At 51.9% G+C, this 15,370-nt stretch overlaps 1 protein-coding gene across 1 annotated transcript in view; it reads left to right on the top strand.

The window, feature by feature from the left end:
* PLXNA2 (plexin A2) overlaps positions 1-9,452 on the top strand; it is a 143,364-nt gene extending 133,912 nt beyond the window's left edge. The window contains 4 exon segments of the mRNA XM_008638949.2: positions 1,399-1,611; positions 1,929-2,079; positions 2,982-3,995; positions 4,177-9,452. Coding sequence (XP_008637171.1) covers positions 1,399-1,611; positions 1,929-2,079; positions 2,982-3,077 — 460 coding nt within the window. The 3' untranslated portion in view covers positions 3,078-3,995; positions 4,177-9,452.
* The last annotated feature ends 5,918 nt before the right edge of the window (positions 9,453-15,370 follow it).

Genomic DNA, 15,370 nt, shown 5'->3' with positions numbered 1-15,370 from the left:
CCCAGGTGGGAGCTGGACACTGGCCTAATTTACACAGCTGGACTTTGGAAAGAGCCGGTCTGTGAGTGGGAAGCAGGGCTCCAGTGCCTGCCCTGTGCTGCCTGCACAGCCCTGCTGTGCCACAAATGCCAGCATTGGCTGGGAGGGGAGAGCTCAGCACCTTTCCCATCACTTTGAAAAGCACCTGGAGTGTTTGGGCATCAGCAGGAGGTGGCACAGGGACAAGGAGCCAGCTTTGCGTGCCCCAGCATGGGCTACAGCTGGGTCCAGCCTCTCCAAATAGTAGGAGCACTCACATCTCTGCCTCTGCTGCTATTTTAGGATTAAAACCTCCATGGGTTGGAAATTTACCTCTGCAAGAAAGGAAAAAAAAAAGCACAACAAATGGTTGCTCCCTAAAGACCTTGTATTTTCCCCTGAGTCCCTCATGGTTTAAAAGGCCTTTAATCATCATGGCTGCAAAAGCTGGTTCCCTGCTAAGGCAGTGGGAAGCTCAAAACAATTCATTTAAAGCCTTAGAAGAAGGAGTTATTGGGATAAAAACTGTAGAATCACAAGAAATTACGAGAAAAAAGAAAGCAATAACCATCAGGGTTTGGTCTGCCAGAGCCACCAGACCCTACCAGGCCTGGGCCTTCCTTCTCCCCACCTCAGCTGAGCTGCAGCATTCCCACAAAGGGAATTTCGGTGGGGACATGGGAGAAGGCTGCCCCTGGAGCAGGTCACAGCAAATGGAAGTTTGGAAGAGAGAGCTGGGGTGGCTGGGGCTGGGGCTGAGCTGCTCTCCTGCAGCACTGCAAGAGTTAAGGCTGCAGCCTTCAGCGAGCTGGAGAGACAGAGAGAGCTGCGACTTGAAAGGTAATAGAAAGCAGCAGCTGCTTTTTTGATCCTGCTATACAGCTGGAGAAAAAAAGGAATAATAATTCCCCTTTGATTGCAAAGGCCCCGGGATTTGGGGACAAAGCCTGTGATTCCTGCAGGTGACGGAGCACGGAGCCGCCGGGCAGCGCTGATTAGCGCCGGGGCTGCCCCCGGCTCACCCTGCCCTGCAGCCCTGCTCTGACCAGCTCCTCCTAATGGGCTCCTCCTGCAGATGCTCCCCCAGTACCCCCAAACTGCCCAGCTCTGCCCTGGCACAGCCAGCCTGCCCCTCATCTCCTCCACTGCTCCGTGTGGGATCCGAGCCCAGAGCGGCTCCCCAGCGTGGCAGGATCCACCACCAGCCATCTGAGCAGCACTGGGCTAACTGGTGCTTGATGGCCTTGGCCCAGCTCCTGTTTAAATTCTTCTCTTACTCCTCCCACCGTTCGTGTTCTGCCTGGGAGCACCATCTCCAGCAGGTGCCCTTTCCTCGCCTTTGTCTTCTCATTTCATTTCGTTTCTTGCTTTCCCTCCCAGCCTCCCCCTCCGCTTCTGGGTGAATGTGATCAAAAACCCACAGTTCGTGTTCGACATCCACAAGGGCAGCATCACGGATGCCTGCCTCTCCGTGGTGGCTCAGACCTTCATGGATTCCTGCTCCACCTCGGAGCACCGCCTGGGCAAGGACTCCCCCTCCAACAAGCTGCTGTACGCCAAGGACATCCCCAGCTACAAGAGCTGGGTGGAAAGGTGAGGGCAGCACGTGGGAGTGTGGATGCTGGGTGCTCTGGTCCTGCCTGAAACCCCATGGATCTCAGAATAGAACATCCTGAGTGGAAGGGAAGCACGGGGACCATCAGTGATGCTGCAGGGTGCTTCTCAGCCCCGCCGAGCATCGCTGCTCTTGTTTTCAGCTCATTACAGCCCAGGATCCTGTTCTGCTGGATGTAAACACAAAGCAAAAGGATGTTCTTATCCCTGCAGAGCTTAGCTTAAATCCCAGGGGGAAGAGGAACACTTGGAGCGTTCCTGTTTCTCATTTCTCCCTTGACCCCTCTTTCCTGCAGGTATTACGCGGACATCGCCAAGCTCCCGGCCATCAGCGACCAGGACATGAACGCCTACCTCGCCGAGCAGTCGCGCCTGCACGCCGTGGAGTTCAACATGCTGAGTGCACTCAACGAGATCTACTCCTACGTCAGCAAGTACAGCGAGGAGGTGGGTGTGGGCAGCGCTGTCCCCTGGGCCGTGGTGGTGTCCCCTGGAGTGGTGGCATCCCCTGGGCCATGGTGTCCCCTGGGGCGATAGGGCCCCACGGCACATGCGTGGGAGAGCAGATGCAGCGCTGGCTTGTGTAGGGATCCCTCTGCTGCCTCCAGAGCTCCTTCCCCTCCCTTCCCTGGATGCAGCCCGGCCATAGCTGGCGCCGCTCCTGCCCCGCTGTTCTCTTCACACTCAGAGGGGTTTGGGTTTGGCCACACTTGTAGCATCCTCGCCAGGAGGATTGAGAGCTAAAATATTGTGGGAGCACCTGGATTCCTCGGCCCTGGCATGCACCCAGTGCAGTGGAAATCATTCATGACCCAGAGAAGCTCCCCAGAAACCTCGGTGTCCTTTGGGAGCAGCGTGGTCCAAATCCCCGTTGCTGTGACACAGGCTCCTGTTTGCAAAGGCTCCCTGGCAGCCTGAGCTCCTTTAATGAATGCATCACTTGAAACCAGGTTCTCGCCATCTGTTCCACCCCTTCATTTCCCCGCAAGAAGGAGCGATTTTGTAATTATGTCCGTGAAACGGAAGGGTTTTGTCATCAAACTGCGTGTAGCCATTTGTGATACAACGCCACGGCTATTTTCCCATTAGGGTTGAAAAATCTCATCACTTTCGTGCTAAACGAGACAAGAAATGTGGAGTCTGAGGCACCAGAGTGGGTTTTGTTGGGTGGGTATCAAGGGGTCCAACAAACCAACGACAGCCAAGTTGCTTCACCATTTATTGGGATTTCGCACCTCCCCACTTCAAGTTGCTCACATCTCGCTGCCCACCCACCTCTCCCACCCCCTCTCTCACACTGATTTCTCTCTCTAATTCTTTTTTTCCCCCTTTTTCTGTTTCCTCCCCAGCTCATCGGGGCTCTGGAGCAGGATGAGCAGGCTCGGAGGCAGCGCTTGGCTTACAAAGTAGAGCAACTCATTGGGGCCATGTCGTTTGAGAGCTGAAGAAAGGTCACGGACAGCAAAGGGCAGAGGATCACAGGGACTCTCGGGAATTTGGAGGGAGAACAAGCAAGGAAGGCACTGGACACACCCCCCCAAGGCTCTTCTGGAGGGAGCAGAGCCTGGCCCAAGGACTGGCTGTGCTCAAAAATCATACAGGACCCAGTCTGAAAGGGCAGGAAGACAAGAAGATGAAACATCTCAATCAAAGTCCAAGCAAGGCGGATCATTTCTTCGCGCGTACACGGAAAGAAGGAACCTGGAAAGTCTGGATCTCTCCACGACTGCTGCTTTGCATGAAAATTGTTTAATGTATATTAGAAAATAAAACTTTATTTAAAGGGGTTTTTTTAAAAAAAAAAAAAAGGAAGAAAAGGAAAAAAAAAGAAGAAATAGAGCAAAAACCACAGAGGCCATAGAGATAATCCTGGCAAGAAGGAGCAGCTCTGAATCCTGTCCCCGAGAACCTCCCGAGGACACGGCTCAGGCATTCTGCGAACGGACTCTCACACCAACTGGAACGTCTGGAAAACCGAAATGTCTTTGTTTTGGGATCTTACAACAAATACGAGCACAAGTTTGCACCACACCTTTTTACACAAGTGAAATAGCAGTTTAGCCTGAAAATAGTCCAGTGGCTGAGTAACTTAGAGGCACTAGGAGGAACTTTACCTGAACTGCAAAACCATCAGATCATCCGACCTGTCTTGACATCCAGCTTTATCCATGTATTTATAGAATGTCTATTTTTTTTTTAATCCCATTTACTGTCAAATGAGGGAAGATCTGAATTTCATTGCTTTTCCCTTTTCCACCTCCATTCCACCTCGCTGGCTGCCGGTGGTCCAGCAGTGTCCAGCAGTGTCCAGCATGGCCACAGTGATCTTGCAAGGATCCAGCAGTGTCCAGCAGTGTCCAGCAGTGTCCAGCAGTGTCCAGCAGTGTCCAGCAGTGTCCAGCAGTGTCCAGCAGTGTCCAGCAGTGTCCAGCAGTGTCCAGCAGTGTCCAGCAGTGTCCAGCAGTGTCCAGCAGTGTCCAGCAGTGTCCAGCAGTGTCCAGCAGTGTCCAGCAGTGTCCAGCAGTGTCCAGCAGTGTCCAGCAGTGTCCAGCATGGCCACAGTGATCTGGCAAGGATCCAGCAGTGTCCGGCATGGTCGTGGTGATCCGGCAGGGATCCATTCAGTGTCCACTGCTGGTTCCTGCAGGTGCCAAGGCAGAGCTGGGCTGACGCCTCCAGGGTTGGTTTTGGGGGTCTCCAGCAGCCGCCTCCGATGTCTCGCAGCAAAACCCCACAAACCCCGATGTTTACGGTGACAATACTTGAAAAGCCTGGACGCTGGGAGAGCATATTGTTGTTGCTTTTCTGCTGGATGTGCGGAGTCCTTGGGCACAGGCTCCCTCTGGGTCTCTCCACCAGCGTTTGCCGCCTCACCCAGGGCCAGGACTTGCATTTCCACTGGCAAAGGGAGAGAAATCTCTGCTCCAGGGCAAGAGCAAACCTTAACCAGCACCCCCGGGCCAGCCAGCTCTGCTGTCGTGTCTCTGTGTTGGCGTCTCGTTGTTCTCTTCAGTTCCTTGCTGGCCCCCACAGCACATGTTCCTGTGGCCAGTGACAGGCAAATGTTTGTGAGTGTTATTTCTTTCAAAGACACCAAAGCTTATGTGTGTCCCTTTGTAGAGTGCCAGGAGGGGAAGGAATGCTGTAAATATTTCTCTCTGCAGTAAATATTGATGCGTGTGCAGGCTGCAGTGGGGAGGGCAGGGAGAGGAGGCCTAATGGAAATACAAGTGTTGGCTGCAGGAGCTTGGGAATGGCAGCAAAATAATTCCTGGTGTCTGCCCAGGCGGTGTCACACCAGACTGGGACCTTCCTTTGCAGCCAGTGTGTGTTGAAGGAAAATCCATTTCTGTATCCATCCCCCTCCTCCACCATTCCTGCCTGGAGGAGCCCAGCAGGGCTCCCAGAGAGCTGCTGGCTTTTGGTGTCCTGCAGTCCAGCGCCAGAGGAGGGGAGAAGCATGTAGAGAAATACTCAGGAAACATGGTTTAATTACCATTCAGTAAAAGCCATGCCAAGTCCACTTTCTTTTGGTAATCCACTTCTGTGAGTCTCTCTGAAAAGCAGAAAATACTGATGATAATAATCAACCTTGTGCAATAAGTTCTTGACATTTACAGCAGCCTGAGCACTGGATTTACTGAGACAGGGGGAGAGTGGCAGAAGCAGAGACTGAGAGGCAAAGCGGGGTTCCTACTGCCTGTTATCCCAGAGTTCCCTTCGCAGGGATCCTGCTCCTGCACAGTGAATCCCATTTCTAAGGCAGATAATGTGCAAAAGTCCTACTAAAGGTCAGGCACTGCGGAGCCCAGCACTGGGAATGTCACTGGAGCCCTCCCCAGGCTGGCCTGCTCTTTGCTGCAGGTACCACAGGACATGGCAGAGATTCAGGCTTCGAAATCCTGCAGGTTTTTTCTGGTTCTGTTCCTACTGTTCACAGGGAGGGATTTCCAGATCTGTTCTAGCTGTGATTGTTGGTTTGGGTTCACCAAATGCTCATGGTACTCTGAAACCCAAAGACAGCACTCCAAAAAGTTCCCAAACAGTTTCCAAACACCTCTGGGTATCAGTCTGGGGAGTTATCTCTGCAGGACTCACAAAATACGAGTACAGCCCAAAGCAAAGGCCTGGCTGTGCATCACCTGGGCCTCATGACCGTGTCCCTGCCCACCAGCCCTCGGGGTGCTCCTCTCTGCCTCTCTTTGAGAGGCTTTTTGTAGCCCTTTTAATCCTGCTTTCCTCCTCCTGCTCTCCACCTTGTGGCCAGGAGCACCCTGCAAGTCAAGGTTTTGTCATTCCCCACTCCCCTGTATTTTCTCAGCAGAAGTGGAGGTCCCCAAACACCCCCTGGATTCTCTGGGAGAATGTTAAGGAGAAAAGGGGACAACTGAGATGATCTTCTGTGCTGTGGGAAGATTAGAGCAGAGAGAAAAAAGGGGAAGCAGCAGGAGCACTTTGCAAACCAATAAACTCTTACACTTCTGACTGAATTCCCACCTCTTCCATCATCTGGAAAAGCTTTAGGAGGATGGCAGAGGGAACAGCACAGCCCTGGCTGGAAGGGTGGCCTAGAAATACATTGCCAAGTATCTACTCACGGTGGTTGACATTAATTATGGATCTTTACAGGCAATTATATGGATTGAAGCAACATATCTCCCTGGGGCAAAGCTGGGAATCTCTTGCCCTGCTTGCATCTGACATTTCCATTCCTCCTTTGGGAAGAGGAAGCTTCAGATCTCAAAATGGCATTTTCATTGCACTCGCAGCAAACTGGACTCAAGGTTTGGTCAGGAGGGGGCACTTGCCTTAGATGAAACGATTTCACATCCCTCTCATTGCCCCCTTCCTCCTGCAAGGCCGCTCGGTGTTTGGAGTCTCCAGTTCACTCCGTTTCAGGTATTCCGACATCAAAGTGGGAGACGTCACTTTGCGGAATCTCTCTGCTGGTGTCACCGCTTGAATAATTCCGTTTAATCTTCCGCTCATGAGCTATCAAAGCACCCACTCCGAGGGGGAGCGAGGTGCTAATCAAACGCTTCTCCTCCTTGAAAGCCTTTATTAAAACCCCACACTCGAGAGTGGAACTCGCAGGCAAGGCTGGCCCCGCTGTGGAGCTGCAGCCACCAAAGCTTGGAGGATGTGGACAGCGAGTGGGCCACGCTTTGCCATAGAGGATGGATTCAAGGGAGGCAGGAGGGATCAGCACGGCCGAAGTGCTGCCAGCCCTGTGAAATCCAGCATGGATATCCATGGAAACCCTGGATATCCTGTCTGCAGCTGAGTGAGGACCCACCGTGGGGACCAGCGCTGAGAAACAAAACTGCTGCCACGGCCTCACTGCATCCCAGCAGCATTCCAGGTGTGGAATTTCAGGTTTACCCCTGAAGGGTGGCCGTGGGGACAGCGGTGCCTCCCCGCAGGGCTCGGGGCTGTGACACGCTGGGGACGGCGAGCGCAGCCACTCGCCGCGGTGCCAACAGAGACCTTCATCACAGCAGTGCCTTCCACACACTGTCTTAAAATCCTGGTGGCCCATCCCCACGTCAGTGTTCCCTCCTACCTTCCACTGGACTCCACAAGAAATGTCACAATGTGGGAAACGGTTTGGGTGGGCACGTGGGGGGCAAAGGCAAAATGGGGTCGCGTTCGGCACGCTGCTGGCTCTGAGCTCCTCGTGGGAGTCTTTGCGTGTTTAAGTCTGTGGGGAAAAAGGGTCAGAGCATCCTCTCCTCCCGTGGGCACAGCCTCCAAACAAGGTCTCATTCCCAGAAGTCCCACAGAGCCAGCAGGGATGAGGAAGGCCAGGTTGGCAAAGGGCAGAGCAGCTCCTGGCATGGTCCCTGTGCTGCTCCAAAGCCTCGAGCCCATTCCCTGGCAGCAGCCCAGCCACATTCTCCTGTCACTGCCTTTTCTCCATCCAGTTTCCTGCACTGTCAGAGCTCACCTGTCACAGGGACTCAGCTCCCCAAACTAAACGAGACTAAAATAGACCTGACTCGAATAAGCTGGGCCATCAGGGAGAGTTGGCGTGTGACTGTGCCCTGGAGAGAAGAAAAAATTTTCCGAGGAGGGTGAATAACTGACATCAAAGATGCATTAAAATGCCACAGAGCTTCAGCCATCCTACTCCAGAATCACGTTTGCACCAGGAATTGCAAGGCAATAGTGCAGGGAGCTGTGACATTGTACAGAGTTGTGTGAGAGGAAGAGCTCGGAGCACAGTCCCGTCCTCGGTGAACGTCTGCAGTGAAAACACCCAGCCCGGACCCAAAACCAGAGACCAGTGGGTCAGAGGCTGAGGGCAAAGCACTGGTGACAGCTCTGAGGCCACCTGCACGGACAGGATGGTTTGATTTTATCCATGAGACATTCAGCAGGGAAATAATTGGAGTGAGAGGCCCGTGTGCGCTGAGAAGGCGCCGCTGGGCATCCGCTGAGCTGAGCAATTTCAGTGCAGTTTCGTTGGTTTAGTTTTGCAGGGGAAGAGGATGGGAGTCTTTGAAATTATTTTGATTGCCTGGAAGGCTTTGTGCAAAGCCCCTTCACCCTCAAAATTCAGGTGTTCTGGGCAGGCCATGGAGCAGCAGCCGGAGCCCCAGCTGCGGGTGGTGCCTGGTGCCTTCCTGGCTCCTGGAAGAAAGCTGGGGGTCTGTGGTGCGTGCCCTGCACCCCGGGGTGCTCTGCTGGGTGCTGGGACCGTGCTGGGGTCAGAGATGGGGAGGTGGAAGGGTGGGGCAGTGGGAGATGGCAGAGCCCGACTGCTCCTTGCTGGAAAAGCTTCTCCAGTCCCACCGGGGCGTCTGTGCCCACATTGCTGAGGTGGCACCCGGAGGTGGTGTGGCCGTGCCGTGAGCATGGCAGTGTCCCTGTGCTTGTTCTTTCAGATCCCCCTTAGTCCCCGTGTTTCCCATCCCTCTCCTTCCTTTGTAACCGTGGAATAAAATCCTGGGGAAATTGACCTTTCTGCAGCGCTGCAGAACAGGCTCCAAAGGCCCGCAGGGTCCATCCGATTGCACGGACAATATCCCAAATATCCCAAACCCCCTGGGCCTCCCAAGACTGCCAAATCAAACACGAGATCTCCTGTATGGCCTTTCCTTTGGGATTTTTAATACCTCTCTTTCGAATAAGCTTGGAAGTTTATGCAACAGCTTCTCCAGCCGCCGCTTCCATCCCATGGACTGGGCACACACAGGTGGAGCCGTGGGGAGGGAAAGGAGCTGATGTTGCCGCGTTATTTCACAGTTCAGGAGATAATGCAGTAAAATGTCCTTCTCTTACTGATGAGCTGTGGTGTTGATGGCACCTTGGGGGCCGCTAGGAGAGGCAGCAAGGGGAAGGGAATGTACAGGTACTAAAGCTTCTGGAGTCCCCCAGAAACGTCACAGAATGTAGAGGTATCAGCCATGGAACAGATTCTGATTTCTTCTTCCCCTTCTCCTTACAAACCAACCCCCACCAGTTTTAGGGGATTTGTGTATTGGCAGGAACAAGGAATTGATTTGTATCTGTGCCCATTCCACCGTGGCTCCTCCCCTCCCCGTTATACTTGACACACTGGAGTTCTGTATTATATTTTTTTTTAAGATGATTGTCTGTTTTTTGTTGTTTTTACAAGTGTTGTGGAAAAAAAAAAAAGCAAATGTAAGAAAGTTTAAGTATTTAAAAATGTTCCAAGGAAATAAAAGGGGGTTTTGTTATTATTCTAATATATTATTGTGTACCTATTGTAAATATGAAACACTCCTATTTTGCAAGCCAAGGACTCACTTTGTACTGTTGTTATATATAAATAAAGTTTACTGGTTAAAAAAGCCCTCCTGAGTGGCTCCTTATTTTCCAACATGTGCTGTGGGGCATTTATTGTGTGAGGAATATTTATTTACTGAATCCCAGCAGCAAGAAATGGGTGAGTGGAAATCCCAGAGGAAGGGACCTTAAATCCCATCCAGTGCCACCCCTGCCATGGGCAGGGACACCTCCCACTGTCCCAGGCTGCTCCAAGCCCTGTCCAGCCTGGACTTGGACACTTCCAGGGATGGAGCATCTGGAAATGACCCCTGAATGGTGAAAATGGGGTGCAGCTGGGCTGGATGGGGGTCCCCAGCCCTTGCAGACAGGAGCAGCCCTTAGGGACTGTGAAATTCCAGTTATTTCCGCTCCAGCTGGAGCAGGAGCAGCAAACCCTGCTCGCAAATAAAAGGCCTGGGTGAGTTCTTCACGTTTCCCCTCTCTGAGATGCTCCTTCCTTGAGGTGAAACGCTTTTGCTTCCATTTCATAAATTCAAGCCAACATCTCAGCAAACGCTGAGAGGCATCTGCTGAGTAGCAGGAATCAGCGAGTGACTTCTCCAGCAGCTGTCTGTCAACTTTAATGACCAATATGGTCGCAATTACAGCAATGAACTTTCTCTAACAGCCCAAAATTACTCTGGATGATGATAAGTGACAGAAAAATGGAGACCCTTAAGGAAGCATTAAAGAAGAAACATGTGGATACGGAACAGGAGGGCTCACTGCTTTTTCTGGAAGATCTCAAGGGGTTGTTTTTTTTTCTTTTCTGAATTAGGTACTAAAAGGGTAAATCTAAGCCAGAAGGGGAAGGCCTGGCACACCGTGGGTCACAGCAGGGAGTGCAGTGCTGCCCCGAGGTGTGGTTTTTATGGACATTTGACTCTAAATCCGCTTGTTTTAGTGTGGGGCTGATGGGGAGATGGGAAGCTGCTCCCGTTTGAGGGGGAATGCAAATCCATCGTGTCAGAGCAGCACTCTGCTCCTCAGGCAGGTCATTCCAGCTTATTTCCCTCAAACTGAGACCAAAGCTTGACATGGACCTCAGGGGGGCAGTTTGGCCACATCCTGCCAACTCCCACTTGAAACCAGCAGATTTTAACCTCCCCAAATGGATCCCACGGGCTCTGCTGCTGGAAGCCCTGGACCCATTCCAGTGCTGTGACCACCCAACGTGGAGCGGAGTTTTCACATGATTTGTGAATTAGGGAATAAAAAAGAAGACTCTTGTTTTTCACCTGTGCCTTGGGTAAGTCTAAAGTTAAAGAATGAAATAGGAACTGAGGTTCTCAGATCTTTCCTACGGGCTGGGGGAGTTGGATTTTGTGTTTTACCTTCAGAGATGCTGATCCTGTGCTGGTTTACCAGTGGCCACTGTGCTGTAGGAAAGACCCTGGAGGCAGGACAGCAGCTGCCAGGGAAATCTCCACTCCCTGTGCACCCTTTGGGAGATTATTGACTCCTTCAGCTCAGCAAAGGAGAAAGAAATTCCAACATGAATCGACAGCATTGACCGTGGGGTCATTTGTATTCATCTGCACCTTGTTAATAGATGTAATAAGGATACTCAATTAAAAATTACATTTTATCTGGCATGCACTTCACAGGGCTTTATTGGCACTGACAAGGTCAAGTGATGCTTAGAAAAGGTTATATAAAATGCAGATGGCTTGGATGCCTTCATCATCCCCCACGTCCAGTGAAGAGCCACAGACACAGCGTGGAAAGAATCAGGAGAAGAGCAGGTTTGGATCTTCCACGGGAAGTTTGGGGGTCTCAGCACTGAAACAGCAGCAAAATATCCTGGAGCTTCCCCTCATCCCCCATTTTGTCGCTGCCACCCCGTGCATCCCCTTGGCCAGCTTAGATTTCACCTTCTGAGCGTGTGGGACCGTCCTGTTGGTTAATCACTGTCACTCTGCAGATTGTGCAGCAGATTTTGGACATCCCGGTGCTGGCTTTTCCAGCCTGGTTATCAGGGCGAGCTAATGGAGGTGACACTTCCAATTATCAAATACAGTCGTGGCATTAATTTTGACCTGTTTAAATTTCAGCATCTTTTCCCTTCTGCGAGTGCTTAGCTAGAGGGTGACATAGAATTGGATGGAATCAGACAGTGATCTCAGACTGGCAATAACAGCCACAAAAATCTCCTGCTTTTTATTTATGCAGGGTCTGGTTATGTTTAAGTGGCCAACTCATTTGTAATGGAAATTTAATTCCGTGTCATTGGACACTTCACTGCTTAAAATGAAGCAGATCACTGAAACCCACATTAAATCCCCTCCTCTCAACTCCAGACTCTCTCCAGGGGACATTTGGGGACCACCTCGCCTGCCGGGGCTATAAAAATTACAATTTAATTAAAATTTAAAGGTAATAATAATAAAATATAAAACACATTACCCCAGGTGCCAGGTCAACCTGGAACCTGCAAAATACTGATGTTGTCCCAGTCTGACATCAACGTGATGAAAACTCATTAATTAATTTAGAGATCATCCCAAAGAGACATCTTGTCTGTGCTCCAGTATATTGACAGGTTTGTGCAGGCAAGTGTACATAAAATAATGTGAAAGTATAAAAACAAAATATAAAGTAGATGTACAGCATAATCCAATATGAGCTTGTCTCTGTCTATTTGGATCAAGAGTACGCCCCGAGGTTCATGTTAAACTTAAAATTACAAATATTTATGCCAAAACAAAGAGTTTGTTTTTACTCCCAAATAATACTTAGGAAGATGGGAACCATTCAGGCTTTATTGTCACTTCATAATTAACTCCAGTGAAGGAATCTAATTACAAATGTTCAATGCTGCTCCGGGGCAATGTGTGTAGGAAAAGGGAAGGAGGATGGTCAGGCTTAAACAACTCAGGTAAAGATGAACTCCGTGGTAATATTTGATAATTAAGAATGTCTCTATCAGCTTGTCTGGCCATTAATGAATTGGGCTGTTCTTTTCACATTTGATTACTGGAGTTTTATGATGCCTGCTCGCCTTTATTGCTCCTGGGAATGGGCTTCTCTGTGGGCTGAGCACCAGGAATAACGTTAGAGAATGGGTTGGGTTGGAAGAGACCTTAAAATTCATCCAGTGCCACCCCTGCCACGGGCAGGGGCACCTTCCACTGTCCCAGGCTGCTCCAAGCCCCATCCAGCTTGGCCTTGGACACTGCCAGGGATCCAGGGGCACCCACAGCTCTTCTGGGCACATGTGCCACGGTGTTGGGAGATTTAATTGTATTTTGAGAGCCTCAGCTGAAAGGCACCAGGGATTAAAACATTCCTTAGTCCTGCTGGGTGCCAGGGCTGGACACACGGACCCCTGATGTTAAAGTGTGGGAGATGGCCGGGGGTCTGTGGGACGCCGGGCAGAGCTGCTGGAGCTGGCTCTGGACGCACGGAGCCCTGGTGCTGAGGCGCAGGTGGGTGGCAGAGCTGCCGGGTGATGCCAGGCCTGCCGGGGCTGGCTGGCTCCGCACGGCTGGAATTGTCATTCCGCTCAGCCTCCGCCGCCTGCCTGCCGAGGAGAAAGCGTTTTCTCTTTTGTTCGCACTCAATTAGGCTGAGCTTTGAGGAGAAGATAGAAATGCTTAAAAGTTCCTCTTTTTTGCCGTGTTCAGCCTTCACAAAGGGAAGTGTCGGGATGATCTCAGGGGGAGAGGCGCTCTCCACGCGTTTTTCAGGATTCTTTTGACGTTCATTTGATTTTTGCAGCGGGAACCTGCAATGTCTCTGAGCTCCCCACAAAGGCATCGCCTCGGGCTGTACAGGGGTTTATAGGCTGGGTCACGGACCTCATGCATATTTTATTTGTGCTCAAATGGCATCTTAGCCTTTGACAAGCCAGGGTCAGCGTGCCAGCACCCTTCTGGGAGGGACATGGCTCAAGGCAAGTCACACGGAACAAATGCACCAAACAAACAGATCAAGCACCAGAGATGCTCCAATCCACTCTGGGAGGGAACTCAAGGGATTGCTCTGTGCGTGGCCTGGCCTGTTTGCCTGCACAGGGAGAAGCAGGAGGATGGCCTGATGTTTCCAGAAGGGTTGGGAGCGAGGAATGACGGCCCTGGCCAGCATCTCTTACCATGCTGAAGGATGGAATTCCCCTCACCTTCTGTAGATGAGTAAAAGAGATCCGTGTTTCTAGAAGGCCTCGCACCCTCTGGAGATGCCGTAATTCCCTGTACTCCTGTGGGAGCAGGAGCTGCTGGAGCTCGGTGTGTACTGGCACAGGGGAGGGTGTAGGAAATGTGTCCGCAGTGGCCTCAGCGCTGTGCTAATTGCAGGTCTCAAACAAACACCTCATTTCCACACACACACTAATGAATTGGCTGCCTTTTGATGGGGAGCTGTGGAGTGGGGAGCTCTGCGGGGAGCTCCCAAGGCTGCACCTCTGAAAAAAGGCAGAATTCCCTCCCTCCATCTGCAGAGGAGCTGCTGGTGGGGAGCCAATGCCCCCAGTGCACGAGCTGGAGGATTAGCAGGCTGGTAATGGATATGGGTAGAGTAATAATCTGTGGAGTGATTAATATGGAGATGATTTTTGGATTAATAAGGATGCAGCAGAGCTGTCTGCTCAGGAAAGATGTTTGCACTCTGCAGCTTGAACGCGGTGACCGTTACCTTAATGCTGTGATTAAATCCACATTTAAGACACCTCATTAAATTAGAGTGTAAGAGTGAATTCTTATAACCCACAGCAGGAAATGCATTCGGGCCTGGTGGGTGAAGAATGCCAGAAGATCCCTGGAGCACCTCTGGGAATGTCTGACAGCTGCCAGCCCCACACCCTGCACTGCTCCCGAGTGTTTGGCTGTCATCACCTTCACCTCAGTTTGGAACTCTGCCCTCCAGCAGGGATCCTGACCGTGGTCACACGGCCACAGTCACCCCTCTGCAGCTGTGTTACCTTCAGTGAACTCGGTTCAGCTGCAAAACGAGTCTTGAGCAGGAAAATCCACTGCGAACCACGGGTGTGGGGCTCCTGCCATGCTCTGAAGTGCACCGAGCTTTCCCACCTCTGCTGAGCCCTGAAAACGAGGGGTTCTCACTTCAAAAAGGGCTTAAACGTACAGGTGGATCCCTGACCTGTCTGCAAAGCACTGACCTAGAAGGGAAGGAGACTTTCAAGCGCTTTATGACCTCCCCTGCAGCTCGAAGCTCAGCTCACGTCCCCCTCAGTTGCCTTTCACTGCTCTGGGGATGAAAGCAGCCTTTGGCAGAGGGGATTGGAGAACCGAGGCACTGCAGATCCTTTCCTTCCAGCCCAGGCAAACGCTGCTCCGACCCTGCAGGGACGGGAGGGGACCCTGGCAGCCAGGGCCACCCCTGCCCACGTGTGTGCCCAGGCCCGCGTGCCCTGTGCGTGTTTGTAAAACAATCTCTTTCATTTTCCGCCTGGTTTAATTTTCTGCAGATCGCAGCTGCTCCTTGCCCAGAGCTCCTCAGCACATTTGCACAGGTTCCCGTTTCCATACGGGAGGGCTTTTCAATCCTTCCTCGCCGTGTGTTTCAGGGATCAACCCTCCGAAGTACCGCGCCTGCCTGGGACAGGGAATGGGGTGTGGGATGCACGGAGGGCACACCCGATGGCACAGCCCGGGGTTGTTGTGGCTGCCCTGTGGAGGAGGATTTCATGGGGTTTCGCTCTTCACTTGTTTTTGCTTTAACTCACTGGCTTTGTGTTTATCAAGCCCGAGCCGAGGTGCTTGAGGATTAATTGATGCTCGCCGCTGAGCGAGGCTCATTAAGCAGCAGCTTTGGGGTGCAAGTGGCCGCTCGCAGAGGCTGTAATGAGCAGGACAAGAGCTCCCGGACTGGAACTTCTCTCCCCCAGCATCTGTTACCACAATTACGGTCCCGGAACCACGGGAGCAGCCACCAGCACGCACAAAAGAGCCTCATTAGAACGAACGGCTCCGGCCACCGCCCCCCC

Source organism: Corvus brachyrhynchos, unplaced genomic scaffold (genome assembly GCF_000691975.1).
Source record: "Corvus brachyrhynchos isolate BGI_N302 unplaced genomic scaffold, ASM69197v1 scaffold338, whole genome shotgun sequence".
Lineage (NCBI taxonomy): Eukaryota > Metazoa > Chordata > Aves > Passeriformes > Corvidae > Corvus > Corvus brachyrhynchos.
The sequence above is the reverse complement of the archived record's forward strand: the minus strand, read 5'-3'. Positions and strand labels throughout refer to the sequence as shown.